Below are 23,607 nucleotides of genomic sequence, written 5' to 3'. Positions count from 1 at the left end.
CTGTCTAGAGCACCGCCTACTGCTATGTGCTCAACCAATACCTGTATTCCCTCTAGCGGGGCTAGGCGGCTCGTCTGGCATCGGTCACAAAGGTAACAGGTTGGAGCTGCATTTAACGAATTTATCTGTCTGTCTCGAATTATGGATATGCTCTGCTCTTTCAGAAGTATTTTCTGTCAGATTTAAACATCTGTATTAACACCAAGTAAAACAACAGAAGATGACTCGAAAGTCGAAAATAAATTGATGAATTGTACTACTTTGACCAAATAGCAGGTATGTTTCTGGATGTTGTTTAGTTAGCAAGCTAGCTAACCCAGACAGCTAAATTAACTAGCTAGTTATGACAGTAGCTTGGGGTTAGCTTGCTAGCTCTAGCTGGTTGGCTTGCGCAATACAGACACATAGCTAGCTAATACATTTGTCCACTCCGTCTTTAAACACTTGCTCTCTTGTTGGTGTCTTACCCTAAGTTTACTTTTAATGGTGGCGAAACGGTGCTGGGTAACGTCACTCAGAATTCAAAGGCCACGGAGCAGGTGTAACTTTACATTGCCTCGTCTAGATCTCTCCCGTAGTGGTATTCTCATTTTAAACCACGTGTACCCATCTGTCAATGTCAGTTATTTGACGCTTTCTCGAAGCTCATCTTCAACAACTTTGCTCACTGCCTCTCTTCTCCCAAGTTTCGCTAACGCTAGATGATACTATGACGCATACTCTGAGGAATTCAATGTAGCCAGCGAACTCAGTTCAAAAGAGAAGTTATCTAAGCTATTTACCATTCTCTGTCATTTTATTAGCCAACATTCAGTGATTACACATGGACATGTGGCCTACAGAAAGTACCCACTGGCCAGGGTGTTGTCTCATATCTGATGCAAGATCGCAAGTGTTAGATGGCTTGATAAATTATGTTATGAATTTAAACTTGACATTGATGTCTATGCATTATTTTGTCTGTTAGTATGTAGAATTTAACACAGCAGTGTATTGATGACCGATGGGAGAAAGCTCAGCCTGAGGGACATGTTTTACTGTTGCCACAGGCACAGAGGGAGTGACAGAGAGAGTGATGAGACTGTTTACAAATTGGATGCTCTTAGAGCGAGACCCTGAAGTGTGCAGGTAGGTGTGTAAGGGGGATGTTTACTGAGCAACACAGTGTGGAATGTGGGTGACTGGAGGGGTGTATTAGGTGCTTCTATTTGGTGTTTGTGTTCTATTTGGCAACACTGAAGTCTTTGTTATGCCAATGGGTGCCATTAGACTCAGAGAGGAAGAAATGTCTGGTTGTTTGAGTGTGAGAGGAGTGGAAAAGGGTTTGGTCTAAGTCAAGAATGTAATGAAGAGACAGAAGGGATGAATTGCCAATCACCAAGGAAACAGTCTTAACTGAAGGACTCTCTTGGGGACCCAAGTTGGTGTGTTATTTACATTTTCTAATGACAGCAGCATTAATGTGGAAAGTCTTTGGTATTTCAGCCACTCATGACTGACAGTCATCAGTAGGGCCCTATAAAATCTGTGTTGTGGATGGAACACAGAATCTAGACACTAAAATGGAATTCAACAATATTTGAACAATGTTTTGTTTTTCTATTAAAGTGTGATTTTGAGTGAACCTGAATAAACTGCGAAAAATGGAAACCTAGAAAAACAAATCGGAGAAATCAGGCAAAAAATAAACCAGATTTTACAGGGCCCAACATCAGTCATGATATGTAATCTATTTGTGTCTCCACAGAAGGAGACAGTCACACACATGTAAGATCATCCTCTTTCAGGTGCTTTCACTGAAGCACTGAAGCCTGTTGGTCTTAACCTCAGACAAGTATCCACAGTCAATCTCTGTTGCAGGTCCGGTCAGCTGCCTCATCATGTACTTCTCTCCAGAGAGAGAAACAGAGATTTGGAACCCAGGGGAGGGTTAGAGAGAGAGATGGCGGGATAGAGAGAGGTTAGGGGGATGGAGGGAAGGCTGGAGAGTTTAGAGAAATGGATGAATGGAGGGAGTGATAGAGAGGTTAGAAAGATGGATTGAGGGATAGAGAGAGGTGGGAGGGAAGGATAGAGAGTTTAGAGATGGCGGTAGGGATAGAAAGGTTAGGATGGGAGGGATAGCGAGGTTATGGAGAGGGAGGGAGCGATAGAGAGGTTAGGGGAGGGAAGAATGGAGGGATAGCGAGAGGTTTGAGAGATGAACAGGTTAAAGAGATGGAGGGAGGGTCAGGTGCAGAACAGTGATATAAGTGAGGCAGACAGACTGAGGGAGAGCTGGAGAGGGCCAGGGGGAGAAGAGTGTTGCGCTCCCAGCGTTTCTGCCCTCATTTTCTGCTGCACATCATTTGGACAATAGGATGGGCTCACCCTCTTTCCCCTGACTGTCTCCCCTGGCCCTCTCCTCTCAACTGTACCCTTTCACTGCTTAGCAGCTGAACTGGCCTGTTGGAAGTGGCTTGACACATTGACACAGACAGATAGATAGAAAGGGAGGTGGAATGAGAAAGAAAGGGAGGTGGAATGAGAGAGGGAAGTGGCTGGGGTCCACTACTGTGTTCCTGTTATGTTTGGTCCTATTCACTGTCAGTTCTCCCTGCTGAGACTGGGCCTCTGTCTCACACACGCAGGCGCACAAGCAAGCAGTGTTTCCCAATATGTTTCAGTACCAGGGACAGGCAAGCAATGCCCCTCCCTCCTTAGAATAGCCAAGTGCCTAGATTAAACTGTAGAATGGAGTAAATCAATGTCAGGAGGTCAGCAACATACTCCCAAGGACCAGGGGTTGAGAAACACTGCTTTAAACTCAGCCTCTACAACTGATTATGGATGATTAGCCTCTGCATGCAGAAAGAAGGGTTGGTGTTGAATGTCCTTTGTATCTGTTGACCTATATCTGAAATAGATATCCTAGGCTTTCTGTGGTCTGCTGTCTGAAAGACCAGACTTGTAGCTGGCTTTCTGTGGTCCTCTGTCTGAAAGACCAGACTTGTAGCTGTCTTTGGGACATCTTCACCACTACTTGCCACTTGGCCATTAGGTGGTGTGTGTGACTGCGTGTGTGACTGTGCGTGTGTGTGACTTTGTGCACGTGTTACGGTCGTCTGCACTAATGTACAGTGACGGGGGCTTTTTCAATGGCATGCTTTGGATGTCTGTCTTAGGGCGAGGGATGTGCTAAGTGACGAGCTGAACTGTACACACACTGGAGTTGTAATGACAAAGGCATTTTGGGTTATGATTAATTGTCCTGCAAATGGCCACGGTTATTGTAATTTTTGTTGCAAAATGTTTTGAGCTTATAATGCATCTGTAAAAATGAGTTGGGACTAGAGGTCGACCGATTATGATTTTAACGCCGATACCGATTTATTGGAGGACTAAAGAAAAGCCGATACCGCTTAATCTGCAGATATATATATATATATATATTTGTAATAATGACAATTACAACAATACTGAATGAACAAAAACTACTCTTTTATTTTAACTTAATATAATACATCAATACAATCAATTTAGTAGGTTCAATTTGGATAAAACAAAGTGTTGGAGAAGAAAGTAAAAGTGCAATATGTGTCATGTAAAAAAGCTAACATTTTAAGTTCCTTGCTCAGACCATGAGAACATATGAAAGCTGATGGTTCCTTTTAACATGAGTCAACATTTCCAGGTAAGACGTTTTAGGTTGTAGTTATTATAGAACTATTTCTCTCTATACCATTTGTATTTCATATACCTTTGACTATTGGATGTTCTAATAGGTACTTTAGTATTGCCAGCCTAATCTTGGGAGTTGATAGGCTTGAAGTCATAAACAGCGCAATGCTTGAAGCACAGCGAAGAGCTGCTGGCAAACGCAGGAAAGTGCTGTTTGAATGAATGCTTACAAGCCTGCTGCTGCCTACCACCGGTCAGTCAGACTGCTCTATCAAATCATAAACTTAATTATAATATAATAACACACATAAATACGTTATGTAGGTCATTAATATGGTCATATCCGGAAACTATAATTTCAAAAACAAAACGTTTATTATTTTAGTGAAATACGGAACCATTCCGTATTTTATCTAACTGGTGGCATCCATAAGTCTAAATATTGCTGTTACATTGCACAACCTTAAATGTTATGTCATAATTATGTAAAACACAATTTCCCTAGTTTAATATTGCCTGCTAACATTAATTTATTTCAACTAAATATGCAGGTTTAAAAAATATATACTTATGTGTTTTGATTTTAAGAAAGGCATTGATGTTTATGGTTAGGTACATTCGTGCAACAATTGAAAAAAAAATGTGCATTTGCGGAAAAGCACAATCGTTGCACGAATGTACCTAACCATAAACATCAATGCCTTTCTTAAAATCAATTAAACCTGCATAGTTTGGCAAAGTTGGCTGTCTTTGTTAGGAAGAAATGGTCTTCACACAGTTCTCAATGAGCCAGGCCGCCCAAACTGCTGCATATACCCTGACTCTGTTGCACAGAACGCAAGAGAAGTGACACAATTTCTCTAGTTAAAAAAAATCATGTTAGCAGGCAATATTAACTAAATATGCAGGAGGTTTAAAAATATATACTTGTGTATTGATTTTAAGAAAAGCGTTGATGTTTATGGTTAGGTACACATTGGTGCAACGACAGTGCTTTTTTCGCAAATGCGCTTGTTAAATCACCTGTTTGGTGAAGTAGGCTGTGATTCAATGATAAATGAACAGGCACCACATCGATTATATGCAACGCAGGACAAGCTAGATAAACTAGTAATACCATCAACCATGTGTAGTTAACTAGTGATTATGTTAAGATTGGTTGTTTTTTATAAGATACGTTTAATGCTAGCTAGCACCTTACCTCGGCTCCTTGCTGCACTCGTGTAACAGGTAGTCAGCCTGCCACGCAGTCTCCTCGTGGAGTGCAATGTAATCGGCCATAATCGGTGTCCAAAAATGCCCGGTTACCGATTGTTATGAAAACTTGAAATCGGCCCCAATTAATCGGCCATTCCGATTAATCGGTCGACTTCTAGTTAGGACATACCTAATGAATACCACACAGCTTGGTGACACCCCTGTCTCCAAAATGAATGAGACAAATGAACCTGCTCCTTCCGACTGTGCCTTTCTGTTTGTAAAATAATTAGAATCTTTCCCACTTCATTTAAAAATAGTTTATGCAATAGAAGTTTTTCTATCTACTTGAATATAAAGTTGAATCCCCTTTCTACTAAAAGGTATGTATTATAACGATTATTTTTAGTTCAAGGTTGTCCTTTAACTGTCGATTACGACGTTATACGATAATTCTGCCAAGCCTAACACACACCCATCCCCTAGTCAGATTGACAGATTAACCTCAACGTCTGTGTCATTTTGTCATACTCATATATCATCTGTCTGTACTGTAATGATATGAGCATCCCCACCCCCAAACTACTTCCTATGGCTATGCTCATATCATTACAGTACAGACATGATATATGAGTATGACAAAATGACTGAGGTTAATCTGCCAATCTGACTAGGGGATGTGTGTGTGTCTCCTCTCTCGTCCTGATAGCCAGGGCTTTGATTTATACTGATTTATACCTGACACCATGTATAAACTGCACCAAGGTCTTTACTGATGCTCTTTACAACACCACTGATCACCTGTGAGTGTGTGGGCCTGCTTGTACACAGTTCATTCCAGAGTGTGTATGAGGAGTGCAGGCATGTGTGGGGGCAGGGCTTCCTATCCACAGGAACAAGAGCTTGACATTGGTGTTATCACCACCATGACACACACTGATAAGAGAGGAAAAACTCTGTACACTCTTTTTGTGTGTCAGTGAGGGAGGCAGCGGGAGAATGAAAGTTTGTCTGTATGTGAAAGAGGGAGCGAATGAGAGAAGGTAGAGAAGGGTGGTAACTGGGTTAGTGCCTGGTGTTGTAGTTGGTTGGTTATAAGTGCAAAGGAGACATGTTAATGAGGCATGCTGTGTAATGACCTAGTGATGACAGCTGACCATGTTAATGAGGCATGCAGTGTAATGACCTAGTGATGACAGCTGACCATGTTAATGAGGCATGCAGTGTAATGACCTAGTGATGACAGCTGACCATGTTAATGAGGCATGCAGTGTAATGACCTAGTGATGACAGCTGACCATGTTAATGAGGCATGCAGTGTAATGACCTAGTGATGACAGCTGACCATGTTAATGAGGCATGCAGTGTAATGACCTAGTGATGACAGCTGACCATGTTCAAGCATGCAGTGTAAACCATGATTCAGGCTAGTGATGACTGCTGACCATGTTAATGAGACTTACTGAGGGAAACAGAAGGAGGATCCTTCACAAGGACTGGCTATGGATCATGTGTGATTACACATAAAGATCCTAGATTGAGGAAGGAGTCTCACCTTTGCTGTGCTGGTTGGGCAGGGCTGGCCTGGCCTAGGCAGGGATTTCTAAAGAAGAGGAAAAACTAAACCAACTGGAAGTCAAGAGAGAGAGCAAGAGAGTACACGTAAGGGGAGCCAGAGAGTGGGAGGTAGGGTGTGTGTGTTTCCAGGTTAATGAATAATGAAGGTCACTATGAACAAAGTCCATTCTAAAGCAACTCCACTGAGACTCATTCTCTCACACACCTTTGTAACTTGCAAACCCAATAGAAACACACACAGTCCACCCTCTTTCTGTGTGTCTGCATGACATTCATACCAGTCAGATATTCAGTTGAAAACAATATATTACTGCTGTCACATTCACTTCTTTAAAGTATAACACTTGGAATAGCTGTATTAATATTGTCTTTCCCCCTCTCCACTTTCTCTCCCCTTTCCCTGTCTCTCCTCCTCCGCCCCGTCCCCTCTCGCTCTCTCCCTCCCCAGTATGAGTACTCCGTCAGGTCGGAAGAGCCCCGTGGACTACGGGGTTCAGATCCGCTTCATCAACGACTCAGGAGGGGGGCTCCCCTCGACCCAGCTGAGATCCAAGCCCTCCTCCACCTCTAAGTACGGGGTGGCTGTCAGGGTCCAGGGCATCGCTGGACAACCCTATGTGGTTATGAAGGACGGGGGCCCAAAGGGAGATTCGTATGGGGTGCAGCTCCGTACCCACTACCCCCCGGGTTACGGCAGTCTGCCCCGCAGGAGAGACCGAGAGGAGGGAGGGGGAGAGGGGGGAGGAGGGCAGGGAGGGGAGTTACGCAGGGCACAGTCACATGGTTCATTACTGGAGAGTGAGGGGGGAGGAGGATTTGGGAGACCACCAGGGGATGGGAGGTCTGGTAGCTATGGGAACCTGGATGGAGGGATTGGGGTCGCGGAAGAGAGAACGTATAGAGGAGGGGTGAGGGAGGGGGGTAAGGGGAGGAATATAATGTGTGGGTCATATCAGTCTGGGCTCAACGGGTCACTGGGGAGGGGAGGGGGGAGTCAGTATGCCCCTGACCTCCACCCTTCCCAAACAGAGCAGCCCCCCCTGACCATGGCACACCCCCACCCCCAGAGCCTTCCTTACCCAGCACACCCTCACCCCCAGAGCCTTCCTTACCCAGCACACCCCCACCCCCAGAGCCTTTCTTACGCAACACAGCCCCACCCCCAGACCCCCGTCAACAGACTCATCAGTAGGTTTGACGGCAGCAGCAGTACCAGAGAACAACAGAGGGGGTGCTCTCCTGTAGCAGAGGACCCTATAAACACCACCTCCTCTTCCCTCGCCCCCAACCCCTACTCATCCCCTTCACCCTCTCTCACCCCCAATCCCTACTCCTCCCCTCCCTCCTCCACTCACAGCAGCCTGGGGCGGGTCCAAGGCTCCGTCAGCAAGGCAACACCCCACCCAGCCAATCAGTGGGCTCCGCCGGGGAGGTTTGTCGCTGTGGAGACGCTGTCAGCCAATCGGACAGACCCGCTGGTAAGAGACTGGACGGGAGGGGAGAGCGGTTACTAACTAGTATACTTAGCTAGTACATTATCAATACCTCCAGTAAAGTTTAAAAACATACTAACACTGAGCTCTGTCTAAAGGTGACCCCTGACCTGCTTCAGAGTTCAGAGGTCACCAGTGAGGAGGAGCAGGTCATGCAGACCATCTACAGTGTCCTCAGAGAAGGGTAGAGCATTTATCTTACGGTGTCATTCAACATTAATTTAGGCCAGTTATCAACATCCTTCTGACCATGTGTGTTTGACCTGTTGTTGTTAACCCCTCAGGACCAGTGAGAGGGACTCAGTCATCAGACACAAAGTCAGGGTGATCTTCCAGAAGATCCAGGGACTCAAGGTACTTGAATATACAGTGCCTTCGGAAAGTATTCAGACCCCTTGACTTTTTACATGTTTTTGTTATGTTACAGCCTTATTCTAAAATGGATTAAATAAAACATTTTTCTCAGCAATCTACACACAATATCCCATAATGGCAAAGAAAAAACAGGTTGTTAGAATTTTTGTTTTTACATAAGTATACAGACACTTTCTGTTAGCAAGCCTCCTTCGGGGACATACCCAAGAAGAAGAGGCTGTAATCGCTGCCAAAGGTGCTTCAACAAAGTACTGCGTAGAGGGTCTGAATACTTATGTCAATGTGATATTTCAGTTTATACATTTGCAAAAATGTCTAAACCGGTTTTTGCTTTGTCATTATGGGGTATTGTGTGTAGATTGATGGAAAACAACAATTGAATTCATATCAGGATGACGCTGTAACATAACAAAATGTGGAAAAGTCGAGGGGTCTGAATACTTTCCGAATGCACTTTAGTAGTATTCTAATATACACCTCAAGGTACTTATCTACAGTGAGCTCCAAAAGTATTGGGACAGTGTCACACTTTGGATGTTCAGATAGAATAGAATATGTTTCTAAACTCTTCTACATTCATGTGGATGCATAGTCCTGAATTAATATTTCATAATTTTTTATTTGACCTTTTATTTAACTAGGCAAGTCAATTAAGAACAAATTCTTATTTTCAGTGACGGCCAAGGAACAGTGGGTTAACTGCCTTGTTCAGGGGCAGAACGACAGATTTTTACCTTGTCAGCTCGGGGATTCGATCTTGCAACCTTTCGGTTACAGGTCCAACACTCTAACCACTAGGATACCTGCTGCCCCATAATGATGAGTGAGAAAGTTAGACTCACATATCATACCCCCCCTGCTAACCTCTTACCATTACAATAACAAGGGAGGTTAGAATTTTTTGCGGGCTAAGATATTTATGCCTCTAACTTTCTCACTCCTCATTATTCACGATTCATTCAGGATTATCCATAATCATGGTAGTATTTAGAAACATTATATTCTTATTTACAATAAAAGTAACTCCAAAATGACACAATACATTATTTACCATTCATTTCTATTTGACAAAAAATTATAAAACGCTACCAAAACAAACAACAAATGCATCCAACAAGTTTGCGGTCACAAGCTTGATGTAATCATTGTTTTCTAGGAATATGGGACCAAATACTAAACGTTTTACTACTTTTTAATACACAAGTGAATTTGTCCCAATACTTCTGGTCCTCTAAAATGGGCTATCTACAAAAAGTGCTGTAATTTCGAAACGGTTCACCTGATATGGATGAAAACACCCTCGAATCAAAGCTGACAGTCTGCACTTTAACCTCGGAGTCATTGTATCATTTCAAATCCAAAGTACAGAGCAAAAAAATAAAACAATGTTACTGTCCCAACACTTTTGGAGCTCTCTATACATCTCCATACACCTCAGTAGTACTTTAATACACATCTCTATACACCTCAGTAGTATTCTAATATACAGTACCAGTCAATGTTGGGCACACCTACTCATTCCAAGGTTGTTCTTTATTTTTACTATTTTATACATTGTAGAATAATAGTGAAGACATCAAAACAATGAAATAACACATGGAATCATGTAGTAACCAAAAAAGTGTTAAACATCAAAATATATTTGAGATTCTTCAAAGTAGCCACTTTGCCTTTGACAGCTTTGCATACTCTTGGCATTCTCTCAACCAGCTTCATGAACTAGTCACCTGAAATGCATTTCAATTAACAGCTGTGCCTTGTTAAAATTTAAGTTGTGGAATTTCTTTCCTTAATGCGTTTTGAGCCAATCAGTTGTGCTGTGACAAGGTAGGGTTGGTATACAGAAGATAGCCCTGTTTGGTAAAAGACCATGTCCATATGTCAAGAACAGCTCAAATAAGCAAAGAGAAACGACAGTCCATCATTACTTTAAGACATGAAGGTTAGTCAATACGGACATTTTCAAGAACTTTGAACGTTTCTTCAAGTGCAGTCGCAAAAAACATCAAGGGCTATGATGGAACTGGCTCTCCGCCACAGGAAAAGAAGATCCAGAGTTACCTCTGCTGCAGAGGATACGTTCATTAGAGTTACCAGCCTCAGAAATTGCAGACCAAATAAATGCTTCAGAGTTCAAGCACGTACACATCTCAACATCAACTGTTCAGAGGAGACTGCGTGAGTCAGGCCTTCATGGTCGAATTGCTGCAAAGAAACCACTACTAAAGGACACCAATAAGAAGAGATTTGATTTGATTATTCTACAATGTAGAAAATAGTAAAAATAAACTCTTGAATGAGTAGGTGTGTCCAAACATTTGACTGGTGCATCTCTATACACCTCCGTAGTACTCTAATATACATCTCCGCGGTACACTAATATACATCTCTATACACCTCCGCAGTACTCTAATATACACTGTCCAGGAGTTGGCGGATGCTTTAGTCCAGGTCTGGGAGGAGATCCCTCAGGAGACCATCAGGGGCATCAGGAGCATGCCCAGGCGTTGTAGGGAGGTCATACAGGCACGTGGAGGCCACACACACTACTGAGCCTCATTTTGACTTGTTTTAAGGACATTACATCAAAGGTGGATCAGCCTGTAGTGTGGTTTTCCACTTAAATTTTGAGTGCGACTCCAAATCCAGACCTCCATGGGTTGATACATTTGATTTCCATTGATCATTTTTGTGTGATTTTGTTGTCAGTACATTCAACTATGTAAAGGAAAAAAGTATTTAATAAGAATATTTCATTCATTCAGATCTAAGATGTGTTATTTTAGTGTTCCCTTTGTTTTTTTGAGCAGTGTACATCTCTATACACCTCCGTGGTACTCTCTCTATACACCTCCGCGGTACTCTAATATACATCCCTATACACCTACGTAGTACTCTAATATACATCTCCGCGGTACTCTAATATACATCTCTATACACCTACGTAGTACTCTAATATACATCTCTATACACCTACGTAGTACTCTAATATACATCTCTATACACCTACGTAGTACTCTAATATACATCTCTATACACCTACGTAGTACTCTAATATACATCTCTATACATCTCCGCGGTACTCTAATATACATCTCTATACACCTCCGCGGTACTCTACTATACAGTGGGGAGAACAAGTATTTGATACACTGCCGAATTTGCAGGTTTTCCTGCTTACAAAGCATGTAGTCTGCAATTTTTATCATAGGTACACTTCAACTGTGAGAGATGGAATCTAAAACAAAATCCAGAAAATCACATTGTATGATTTTTAAGTATTTAATTTGCATTTTATTACATGACATAAGTATTTGATACATCAGAAAAGCAGAACTTAATATTTGGTACAGAAACCTTTGTTTGCAATTACAGAGATTATACTTTTCCTGTAGTTCTTGACCAGGTTTGCACACACTGCAGCAGGGATTTTGGCCCACTCCTCCATACAGACCTTCTCCAGATCATTCAGGTTTTGGGGCTGTCGCTGGGCAATACGGATTTTCAGCTCCCTCCAAAAATGTTCTATTGGGTTCAGGTCTGGAGACTGGCTGGGCCACTCCAGGACCTTGAGATGCTTCTTACGGAGCCACTCCTTAGTTGCCCTGGCTGTGTGTTTCGGGTCGTTGTCATGCTGGAAGACCCAGCCACGACCCATCTTCAATGCTCTTACTGAGGGAAGGAGGTTGTTGGCCAAGATCTCGCGATACATGGCCCCATCCATCCTCCCCTCAATACGGTGCAGTCGTCCTGTCCCATTTGCAGAAAAGCATCCCCAAAGAATGATGTTTCCACCTCCATGCTTCACGGTTGGGATGGTGTTCTTGGGGTTGTACTCATCCTTCTTCTTCCTCCAAACACGGCCAGTGGAGTTTAGACCAAAAAGCTATATTTTTGTCTCATCAGACCACATGACCTTCTCCCATTCCTCCTCTGGATCATCCAGATGGTCATTGGCAAACTTCAGACCGGCCTGGACATGCGTTGACTTGAGCAGGGGGACCTTGCATGCGCTGCAGGATTTTAATCCATGACGGCGTAGTGTGTTACTAATGGTTTTCTTTGAGACTGTGGTCCCAGCTCTCTTCAGGTCATTGACCAGGTCCTGCCGTGTAGTTCTGGGCTGATCCCTCACCTTCCTCATGATCATTGATGCCCCACGAGGTGAGCTCTTGCATGGAGCCCCAGACCAAGGGTGATTGACCGTCATCTTGAACTTCTTCCATTTTCTTATAATTGCGCCAGTTGTTGCCTTCTCACCAAGCTGCTTGCCAATTGTCCTGTAGCCCATCCCAGCCTTGTGCAGGTCTACAATTTTATCCCTGATGTCCTTACACAACTCTCTGGTCTTGGCCATTGTGGAGAGGTTGGAGTCTGTTTGAGTGTGTGGACCGGTGTCTTTTATACAGGTAACGAGTTCAAACAAGTGCAGTTAATACAGGTAATGAGTGGAGAACAGGAGGGCTTCTTAAAGAAAAACTAACAGGTCTGTGAGAGCCGGAATTCTTACTGTTTGGTAGGTGATCAAATACTTATGTAATGCAATAAAATGCAAATGAATTACTTAAAAATTATAATGTGATTTTCTGGATTTTTGTTTTAGATTCCGTCCCTCACAGTTGAAGTGTACCTATGATAAAAAATTACAGACCTCTACATGCTTTGTAAGTAGGAAAACCTGCAAAATCGGCAGTGTGTCAAATACTTGTTCTCCCCACTGTACATCTCTATACATCTCTATAGTACTCTAATAGACACTTCTGTAGTACTCTAATATACATATCTGTAGTACTCTAATATACATCTCTATACACCTCCGTAGTACTGCTCATCCTCTTATTTCAGTTTGTCATTGGTGGTGCTAGCTGTCATTCTATGGGGTATCCACTAAAGTCACTCTTCCCCTCTCAGCCCAGTGAGAGCTCTGGCGAGGAGTGGAGGAGAGAAAAGAGGGATCTGGAGAGGAAGATGATGGAGCTACAGACCTCTCTACAGGAGGAGAGGAGGGTGAGTGGAGGAGAGTAGGAGAAAAAGAGGAAGGAGTGATCATTTGGGACGTGATGGAAAGAGTGGAGCGATGGTGTTTGTTTGGCACCTAGGAGACTCTCACGGTGTGCTGTTTCAACAGTACACACACCAGCTGAGCCCACCGTGTGCGTTTTCTGAGAGGAGCTGATGTTTTTAGTGGCAGTCTAATCTGAATGCCCTAAAAGCCCTGTAAATGGACCACAGATGAACCACAAACCAGTTTAAACCTGTTGGGTTAGAGGTGGACACACACACATTAATATATCTGATAATGAGTCATTATGTGTTGGCTTAAGGGAGTTGGGCTAGTATTTAACTCTAACACCCTATAATCACTTAATCATGTATGTGAATTCTACAGTGAGGATTAAAGCCTGTCTGACACTATTCTGAAGAACACACAGACACACAGCATGTTTAAATAGAGAATCATGCCTGTTCTCCAAAATATTTCTAATGGTGTAATTAAATACTACCACTCTGTCACCTCCCCACTGTCTGTCGTTGTCTGATGTTGTGGTGGTCATGTAGCCTACAGTACAGGACTGTGTGTGTGCATAGGGCTCTGTGGGCAGCTCTGACCCTGTGTTAAAGGCAGAGCTGGATTCATGTCTGGATGAGAACATGCAGCTCCAGGAGACTGTGGACAGGAAGAAGACTGAACTACACCACACACACTCTGAGTGAGTAACAGTGAGCAGGACAAATGACCTGGGTAGAAGGAAACCTTGAGAGGAACCAGGCAGGTTGAAAGTGACTCCAGGCTGCTGGATCAGAACTGGTTATAATGATGGCTTATTGAAAGGTTATTTGTTAGTGTTGAGATAAAGAGCATCAGATCTCTCTTGTAAAATAGATTTTATCTCGATGAGATCGACCTGTAGAAATAAAGGTTAAATGAATAAATCACGGTCTCTGTCAGGCTGAGTCAGTTGCGTATGGAGAGAGAGAGTGCTGAGTCCAGAGTCAGAGAGATGGAGGACCGACTGGGCGAGCTACAGGAGGAGCTGAGGACAGAGAACGGCAACAAGACGGTAACACAACATTTGGGTGGTCTTGAGACACAAGATCTTTGTTGTGCACTCTTTGTAACTGTCCTGTGTTATGTGTGTATTGTGTGTCTACAGGACCTGGTGGCGTGTCAAGCGTCTCTGTTGGAGGTGTCCATGTTGAAGCAGAAGCTGGAGGATTCTCTGAGACAGAGAGAGAGGGAGCTGACGGCCCTGAAGGGGGCTCTGAAGGACGAGGTGGCCACGCACGACAAAGACATGGAGACACTTCGAGAACAGTACAGCACTGACATGGAGAGACTGAGGAGTACCGTGGAGCAGGTCTCACAGGTACACACACACGTTTCAGCGTTTATTCACCATGGTCACAGGATACAACCGGTGGAAAACGGTAGTTAAATTCTGACTTGAGAGCTCTTTCCCACCAACACGCGTGCACTGAGGGAGCAGCAGAGCGTGAAGTGATTGAGACCCACTGGACTTGCTTCACACCGGGGCATTATAGCAGATTACACCGTTACGTTTGACTGCACAGACAAAGCCACAAGCAGTACATCAGCTGATCTCACATTCTTAATGACACGTCTTTCTCCCTCTCTCTCCCCACTCTCTCTCTCTCATATCCATCCTTCCTCTCTCTTCTCTCCCCTACCCCTCTCTCCCCACACTCTCATATCCACCCTCCCTCTCTCTCCCCACACTCTCTCATATCCACCCTCCCTCCCTCTCTTCTCTCCCCCTACCTCTCTCCCTACACTCTCTCATATCCACCCTCCCTCTCTCCCCCCTACTCTCTCATATCCACCCTCCCTCTCTCTTCTCTCCCCCCTACCTCTCCCCACACTCTCTCATATCCACCCTCCCTCCCTCTCTTCTCTCCCCCTACCTCTCTCCCTACACTCTCTCATATCCACCCTCCCTCCCTCTCTTCTCTCCCCCTACCTCTCTCCCTACACTCTCTCATATCCACCCTCCCTCTCTCTTCTCTCCCCCCTACCTCTCTCCCTACACTCTCTCATATCCACCCACCCTCCCTCTCTCTTCTCTCCCCCCTACCTCTCTCCCTACACTCTCTCATATCCACCCTCCCTCTCTCCCCCCTACTCTCTCATATCCACCCTCCCTCTCTCTTCTCTCCCCCCTACCTCTCTCTCCACACTCTCTCATATCCACTCTCCCCCTCTCTTCTCTCTCCCCAGTCTCAGGTGGGTATCGAGTCAGAGCGGTTGCGTGTGAATGCGTCGGTGCGTACTCTACAGCAGCAGCTGGAAGACTGCAGGGACGAGAGTGGCCACTGGATGACGCAGTTCCACAATACTAGAGATGAACTACGGACCACCAAACAGGAGTGAGTACACGCACCTACAGAGAATACAACCTTACTGTGAAATGCTTACTTTTAACCAACAATGCAGTTTTAAGAAAAACAAGTTATTTAATTTACTTAAGTAAAAAATTGACTGGTACTGTACACACACATGCACTTCACTTACCAAGTCATACACATCTCTTCCTGTTTTTCAACCATCCATGTATACATCTATGTAACCATCCACATGTCCCATTTCTGTACCGTCTCCTCCTCTCGTGTCTTATTGACTAGAGACGCGCCCATCACCCCTGAGCCACCGTGAGGGAGCCTATATATGTGCTGTATATAGGTTATAGCCGTGCCAGTAGCCAGCCGTGCCAGTAGCCAGCCGTGCCAGTAGCCAGCCGTGCCAGTAGCCAGCCGTGCCAGTAGCCAGCCGTGCCAGTAGCCAGCCGTGCTAACCCTTAGCCTATAATTTCTGCGACCCCGCGGAAATGTAATTAAGATATTGAAAAAATCCCAGCAAAATGTCTGTTTAAGCTAGAGAGATGTTTTTTTGCATGGGCTGCATGCATGTTAGTAGCTGTGGTACAATTCCATATTTTAGAATCCTCTCTAGAGGGTTTTAATAGCTGCGGTTAATAGCCAGGGTTTATGGCCGTGTAGCTGACATTCCAGTTAAACCAGCTTCTGTGTTTCTCTATTTGACTGACTGAAGAAATTGTGATACCATAGAATGACCTCATTTTAACAACCAAACGTTTGATCAACTTTGAGGGACTGATATCAGCATTGGAGATTGAACTGTAGCTTCTGTGATCAAACTAAATGATGTCTGATAAGTGCTGATCTCTGACTTGATTTCTAGATTTTGAAATGGATCTTGTATTGGTTAAAATGGTGTGTGTTTGTGTTGCAGGATGCTGCAGGCTCGTCTGGAGAAAGAGGAGCTTGAGGAAGAACTGAATGAAGTACAGGAGAGGGTCAACACCATGAAACAGCAGATACCAGACCCCAGTCATACACACACACTCAACCAGGTACACACACACACTGATTCTGACACACACACTCTCAACCAGGTACACACTGACACTGTTCTCCACTGTAATTTCAGGAGCTGCAGAGTTTGCGTGCCGATCTGCAGCAGGCCCAATCAGAGGCAGAGAAGAAAAGGGCGGAGCTCGATAAAAAGGTTATGGAGGTAATCTCCCTGAAGAAGGCCTTCCAGGAGCAGGAGGCGGAGCTCAAGTATGAGATGGACAGGCTGAGGGGCCAATCAAATCGAGCCAAAGAGGATCTGGCCAAGGCCCAGGAGAGAACCAAACAGGTGTGTGTTGTGTAGTACCAGCTATGTGACTGGGAAAGATGGCCACTTTTCTCCCTTATATTCATAATCTCCATCCTTCTCTCAACCACTCACCTCTATTGTTTCTCTCCATAGCTCCCTGACCCGTCGGTCGTGTCTGGCCTGCAGTCAGAGTTGACTGATGCTCGTGGGGAGAGAGACCGACTGGGAGAGAAACTCTCCAGCACTGAGCAGGAGCTGCAGTCAAACACAGAGCGGCTGGCCAGAACCCAGACAGAACTAAACGCTCTCAGAGACTCACAGCAGGAACAGGAGGCAGCTAACACACGCCTCCGAGAGAAACTCTCACGCCTGGAGGTGAGACATACACACACATTACACTACCTCTTTCTCACAGCTCTTTGTTAGTGGGTGTGTTGTTTCACAGTATGTATTTGTGTGTGTCCCCCCAGTCTCAGCTGGCTTCCAGTGCATCAGAGAGTTCGGAGGCAGAGATGTCCCTCCAGGCGGAGTTGAGGGGGCTGAGGCAGGAGCTTGACGAGGCCAGGAGAGGAGCCTCTCGGCTGGGCCAGGACCACCGGCAGCTCAGCCTGCGTCTGGAGGACAGGGAGAAGGAGAGGGACCAGCTCACACAGACCAACACACAGCTGGAGGAACAGAGGAGACAGCAGGAGCGGTCCCTGGACAAACTCAATAAGGAGGTGAGGAGTGTGTGTCTACATGGGTTTTTCTGATGCTCTGTGTACTGCATTGAAGTGCTGTGTTTACAAATGTACACTGTGCAAATAAAAATCTCTCTCTCTGTCTACTTACTCCTCGCGATCTCCCTACTCTCACTCTGCCTCTTTCTCTGTCCATGTAGTTTGAGTCTCTGTCCCAGTCGTCTGGTGAGGAGGTGCAGGTTCTCAGGGCCCAGCTGGAGGAACAGAGAGAGAGATCTCGCAGTGAGACACAGGAGGCCCAGAGGCAGGGCAATGACACACTGGTAGAACTGGAGAGGAGCCAGACCTCCCTCAAGAGACTGGAAGAGGAGGTGAGAGGGAGGAAGGGACGGGGTGAGAGAGGAGGAGGAGGGAAAGAGGGAGGAGGAAAGGGTCTTCAGGAGGTGAGAGAGAGATGGATGGAGGGAGGGAGGAAGGGACGGGGTGAGAGGAGGAGGGAAAGGTCTTCAGGAGGTGAGAAAGAGATGGATGGAGGGAGGGAGGGAGGGAGGAAGGGACGGGGTGAGAGAGGAGGAGGGAAAGGTCTTCAGGAGGTGAGAAAGAGATGGATGGAGGGAGGGAGGATGGGACGGGTTGAGAGAGGAGGAGGGAAAGGTCTTCAGGAGGTGAGAAAGAGATGGATGGAGGGAGGGAGGGAGGGAGGAAGGGACAGGGTGAGAGAGGAGGAGGGAAAGGTCTTCAGGAGGTGAGAAAGAGATGAATGGAGGGAGGGAGGAAGGAAGGGACGGGTTGAGAGAGGAGGAGGGAAAGGTCTTCAGGAGGTGAGAAAGAGATGGATGGAGGGAGGGAGGGAGGAAGGGATGGGGTGAGAGAGGAGGAGGGAAAGGTCTTCAGGAGGTGAGAAAGAGATGGATGGAGGGAGGGAGGGAGGAAGGGACGGGTTGAGAGAGGAGGAGGGGAAGGTCTTCAGGAGGTGAGAAAGAGATGGATGGAGGGAGGGAGGAAGGGATGGGGTGAGAGAGGAGGAGGAAAAGGTTTTCAGGAGGTGAGAGAGATGGATGGAGGGAGGAGACGGAGGAGGATAGGGTCTTCAGGAGGTGATGGTATTGGTCAAGGGTAGTCAACTCTCACCCTGCCGGAGCCTGCTGCTTTTCTCTTCTACCTGATAATGAATTGCACCCACCTGGTGTCCCAGGTCTAAATCGGTCCCTGATTAGAGGGGAACAATGAAAAAACACAGTGGAACTGGCTTTGAGGTCCAGAGATGAGTTTGAGTGCTGAAGGTGATTCGTCTTTAACGCTGATCCAGAGTGTGTGTGTGTGTGTGTGTCGTGCGCCAGGCGTCCCGTCAGAAGAAGGAGCTGCTCTCTGTGGTTGAGGAGAGAGACAATGTTCAGCTGGACAAGGAGCTGCTCACCAACCGCCTGCACCACCTAGAGGCTGAACTGGAGAACAGCAGGAGCAGCCTCACAGACAAGAGCAGGGAGCTCCGCAGCACGGAGGACAAGATGAAACGACTGGAGCTGGAGCTGGAGGAGGAGAAGGGATCTGTGGAGCTACTCACTGACAGAGTCACCAGGACCAGAGACCAGGTACACACACACACACACTATAAATGTGTGCCTAGCAGCTTTCACCAGTCTGTTGGTTAACAGTTGAAAGAACCAGGACCAAGCTAGGAAAATAATGTATTTGTTAACTCTCCCCTCACCCTGTCTGGCGCTCCTCTGTCTGGCGCTCCTCTGTCTGGTTCTCCTCTGTCTGGCGCTCCTCTGTCTGGTTCTCCTCTGTCTGGCGCTCCTCTGTCTGGCGCTCCTCTGTCTGGTTCTCCTCTGTCTGGCGCTCCTCTGTCTGGCGCTCCTCTGTCTGGCGCTCCTCTGTCTGGCTCTCCTCTGTCTGGCTCTCCTCTGTCTGGTTCTCCTCTGTCTGGCGCTCCTCTGTCTGGCGCTCCTCTGTCTGGCGCTCCTCTGTCTGGCGCTCCTCTGTCTGGCTCTCCTCTGTCTGGTTCTCCTCTGTCTGGCGCTCCTCTGTCTGGCGCTCCTCTGTCTGGCGCTCCTCTGTCTGGCGCTCCTCTGTCTGGCGCTCCTCTGTCTGGCGCTCCTCTGTCTGGCGCTCCTCTGTCTGGCGCTCCTCTGTCTGGCTCTCCTCTGTCTGGCGCTCCTCTGTCTGGTTCTCCTCTGTCTCTCTGTCTGTGTGCAGATGGAGCAGCTGCGTTCAGAGCTGATGCAGGAGAGATCCTCCAGACAGGACCTGGAGCTGGACAAGAATGCCCTAGAAAGACATGTACGTTAAGTCTGTGTCTCCACTGAAATGATCTTAAGGTCTGAGTGATGATTGATTATGCTTAAATCTCTCTGTCCAGATGAAGGAGTTGAAGACCAGAGTATCTGATATGGAGGGTCAGTCTCGCTCCTCTGTAGGAGTGGCTCAGCTGGAGAGTAAAGTTCACGAGTTGGAGGAACGCCTCCACAGTGAGGATAGGTACACCGCACACTACACGTCCCACAATGCACCACACCCCAGGAACTACAGACACCACAATGCACCACATAGTCTAGAATATGATATTTTGTAACAAAAGCTGATTTTGTGTTTGGTATGGTAGTTCACTATTAGTTAGAGAAGTGTACCTTAAATTGACATTCACATTATTGATGACAAGTAAAGCTTATGATATTATGAACTGGTCACACATCTGTATCCAGAATCACCTTGTTCATGTTTGTGCTAAACGTGTGTGTGTGTGTGTGTCTGTGTGTGTGCGTGTGTGTGTGTGTTAGGGAGAAGAACTCCATGTTGTCGTCTCAGCGTCGCCTGGAGAAGAAACTGAAGGAGCTCAACTTTACCCTGGAGGAAGAGAGACACCAACACACAGAACAGAGAGACCAGGTACACACGCGCGCGTGCACACACACACACACACACACACACACACCCTGACTGATTCCTCTGTGTTGTAGCTGTCTCTGCGTGTGAAGGCTCTGAAGAGACAGGTGGATGAGGGGGAGACCGAGGTAGAGAGGATGGAGGGATTGAGGAGGAAGGCCCAGAGAGAGATGGAGGAACAGATGGAACTAAAGGAGGCCTTACAGGGCAGAGTCACCGCGCTGGAGACTGAGCTCAAGTAAGTCTGTGTGTTGTGTTTCCAAGTCTGACACTACCTGTTTCACATGTTAGATTACTAAGTATCTCCTTTCTCCTAGATGTGGCTTTTCTTCTGAACCAGCCCAATTCTCTCTGTTCCTCTGTTCTCTTCCACTCCCTCCAGACCTCTTTCTGTTCCTCTCTTCTCCTCCACTCCCTCCAGAAATCTTTCTGTTCTCCTCCACTCCCTCCAGACCTCTTTCTGTTCTCCTCCACTCCCTCCAGACCTCTTTCTGTTCTCCTCCACTCCCTCCAGACCTCTTTCTGTTCTCCTCCACTCCCTCCAGACCTTTCTGTTCTCCTCCACTCCCTCCAGACCTCTTTCTGATCTCTTCCACTCCCTCCAGACCTCTTTCTGTTCTCCTCCACTCCCTCCAGACCTCTTTCTGTTCCTCTCTTCTCCTCCACTCCCTCCAGACCTCTTTCTGTTCTCCTCCACTCCCTCCAGACCTCTTTCTGTTCTCCTCCACTCCCTACAGACCTCTTTCTGTTCTCCTCCACTCCCTACAGACCTCTTTCTGTTCTCCTCCACTCCCTCCAGACCTCTTTCTGTTCTCCTCCACTCCCTCCAGACCTCTTTCTGTTCTCCTCCACTCCCTCCAGACCTCTTTCTGTTCCTCTTGTCATTGGTAATGAGTTCAGTGAGCTGACATTTACTGGCAGCCTGTTCACTCCCCACAGCCAAACTAGCGTGCAGTGTGTGTTGTGTATCATTCTATGGATCACTGAGCTCCTCTCTGATCCCTCAACAGAAATGCTGCTATCAGACACACGTCATTACAGAATAAAGCAGTCGGATTCACACACACACACACTTATTCAACAGTCACATTCACCCAGCTGTGTCTCATTAAACCCCACCCAACAGTGCTGTGGGAACACACACACACGTACGTATGTGCAGGTCAGCTGTGAATGGGGAGACAGATCTAGCAGACAGAGCAGTCATCCCTGTACAGTGGGGAGAACAAGTATTTGAAACACTGCCGATTTTACAGGTTTTCCTACTTACAAATCATGTAGAGGTCTGTAATTTTTATCATAGGTACACTTCAACTGTGAGAGACGGAATCTAAAACAAAATCCAGAAAATCACATTGTATGATTTTTAAGTAATGAATTTGCATTTTATTGCATGACATAAGTATTTGATACATCAGAAAAGCAGAACTTAATATTTGGTACAGAAACATTTGTTTGCAATTACAGAGATTATACTTTTCCTGTAGTTCTTGACCAGGTTTGCACACACTGCAGCAGGGATTTTGGCCCACTCCTCCATACAGACCTTCTCCAGATCATTCAGGTTTTGGGGCTGTCGCTGGGCAATATGGACTTTCAGCTCCCTCCAAAAATGTTCTATTGGGTTCAGGTCTGGAGACTGGCTAGGCCACTCCAGGACCTTGAGATGCTTCTTACGGAGCCACTCCTTAGTTGCCCTGGCTGTGTGTTTCGGGTCGTTGTCATGCTGGAAGACCCAGCCACGACCCATCTTCAATGCTCTTACTGAGGGAAGGAGGTTGTTGGCCAAGATCTCGCGATACTTGGCCCCATCCATCCTCCCCTCAATACGGTGCAGTCATTCTGTCCCCTTTGCAGAAAAGCATCCCCAAAGAATGATGTTTCCACCTCCATGCTTCACGGTTGGGATGGTGTTCTTGGGGTTGTACTCATCCTTCTTCTTCCTCCAAACACGGCGAGTGGAGTTTTAGACCAAAAAGCTATTTTTTTCTCATCAGACCCCATGACCTTCTCCCATTGCTCCTCTGGATCATCCAGATGGTCAAACTTCAGACGGGCCTGGACATGCGCTGGCTTGAGCAGGGGATCTTGCGTGCGCTGCAGGATTTTAATCCATGTTGTGTGTTACTAATGGTTTTCTTTGAGACTGTGGTCCCAGCTCTCTTCAGGTCATTGACCAGGTCCTGCCGTGTAGTTCTGGGCTGATCCCTCACCTTCCTCATGATCATTGATGCCCCACAAGGTGAGCTCTTGCATGGAGTCCCAGACCAAGGGTGATTGACCGTCATCTTGAACTTCTTCCATTTTCTAATAATTGCGCCAGTTGTTGCCTTCTCACCAAGCTGCTTGCCTATTGTCCTGTAGCCCATCCCAGCCTTGTGCAGGTCTACAATTTGATCCCCGATGTCCTTACACAGCTCTCTGGTCTTGGCCATTGTGGAGAGGTTGGAGTCTGTCTGTTTGAGTGTGTGGACAGGTGACTTTTATACAGGTAAAAAGTTCAAACAGGTGCAGTTAATACAGGTAATGAGTGGAGAACAGGAGGGCTTCTTAAAGAAAAACTAACAGGTCTGTGAGAGACAGAATTCTTACTGGTTGGTAGGTGATCAAATACTTATGTCATGCAATAAAATGCTAATTAATTACCTAAAAATCATACAATGTGATTTTCTGGATTTTTGTTTTAGATTCCGTCTCTCACAGTTGAAGTGTACCTATGATAAAAGGTACACTTCAAAAATTACAGACCCACAGTATATATTGTATGTCACACCAGTCAGTTCCCATATCTGACCAGCAGAGGGCTCTCTCCCTGACAGATACTACAGGGAACCACACTGTCTACTGTAGAAGTCAACTGTCCCACACATGTTTGCTGAGATCCACCTACAGCCTCTGTTGTAGTGAACAATAGACGATGAAGATAACATTTCTGAAGCTGATGGTGGTGTGTTTCAGGAGGAAGGTGCAGCAGGCGCAGCGTCAGGCCCTGGACTCGTCGGCTCTGAGCTCTGACGAAGATGATGAAGGCCTGTACGACCCCTCCAGCATCACGTCCATCCTCACTGGGAGCAACCTTCACACCAGCTCCTGCTAG

General features: G+C 46.1%; 1 protein-coding gene across 1 annotated transcript; it reads left to right on the top strand.

Moving 5' to 3' along the window:
- Window positions 1–105: 105 nt before the first annotated feature.
- On the top strand, window positions 106–23,607 carry LOC139388050 (cingulin-like). The gene is made up of 20 exons (XM_071134553.1): window positions 106–276; window positions 6,884–7,913; window positions 8,027–8,112; window positions 8,213–8,282; window positions 13,215–13,310; window positions 13,893–14,014; window positions 14,254–14,365; window positions 14,459–14,671; window positions 15,541–15,689; window positions 16,573–16,693; window positions 16,771–16,983; window positions 17,098–17,319; window positions 17,415–17,663; window positions 17,825–17,995; window positions 18,965–19,216; window positions 19,824–19,907; window positions 19,987–20,105; window positions 20,405–20,513; window positions 20,585–20,748; window positions 23,469–23,607. The coding sequence occupies exons 2-20, from the start codon at window positions 6,885–6,887 to the stop codon at window positions 23,605–23,607; spliced, it is 3,720 nt and encodes a 1,239-aa protein (XP_070990654.1). The 5' UTR covers window positions 106–276; window position 6,884.

The sequence above is a fragment of the Oncorhynchus clarkii genome, chromosome 3, assembly GCF_045791955.1.
Source record: "Oncorhynchus clarkii lewisi isolate Uvic-CL-2024 chromosome 3, UVic_Ocla_1.0, whole genome shotgun sequence".
Taxonomy (NCBI): Eukaryota; Metazoa; Chordata; class Actinopteri; order Salmoniformes; family Salmonidae; genus Oncorhynchus; species Oncorhynchus clarkii.
Note: the sequence above shows the minus strand (reverse complement) of the source record. Positions and strands in the feature narration are given on the sequence as shown.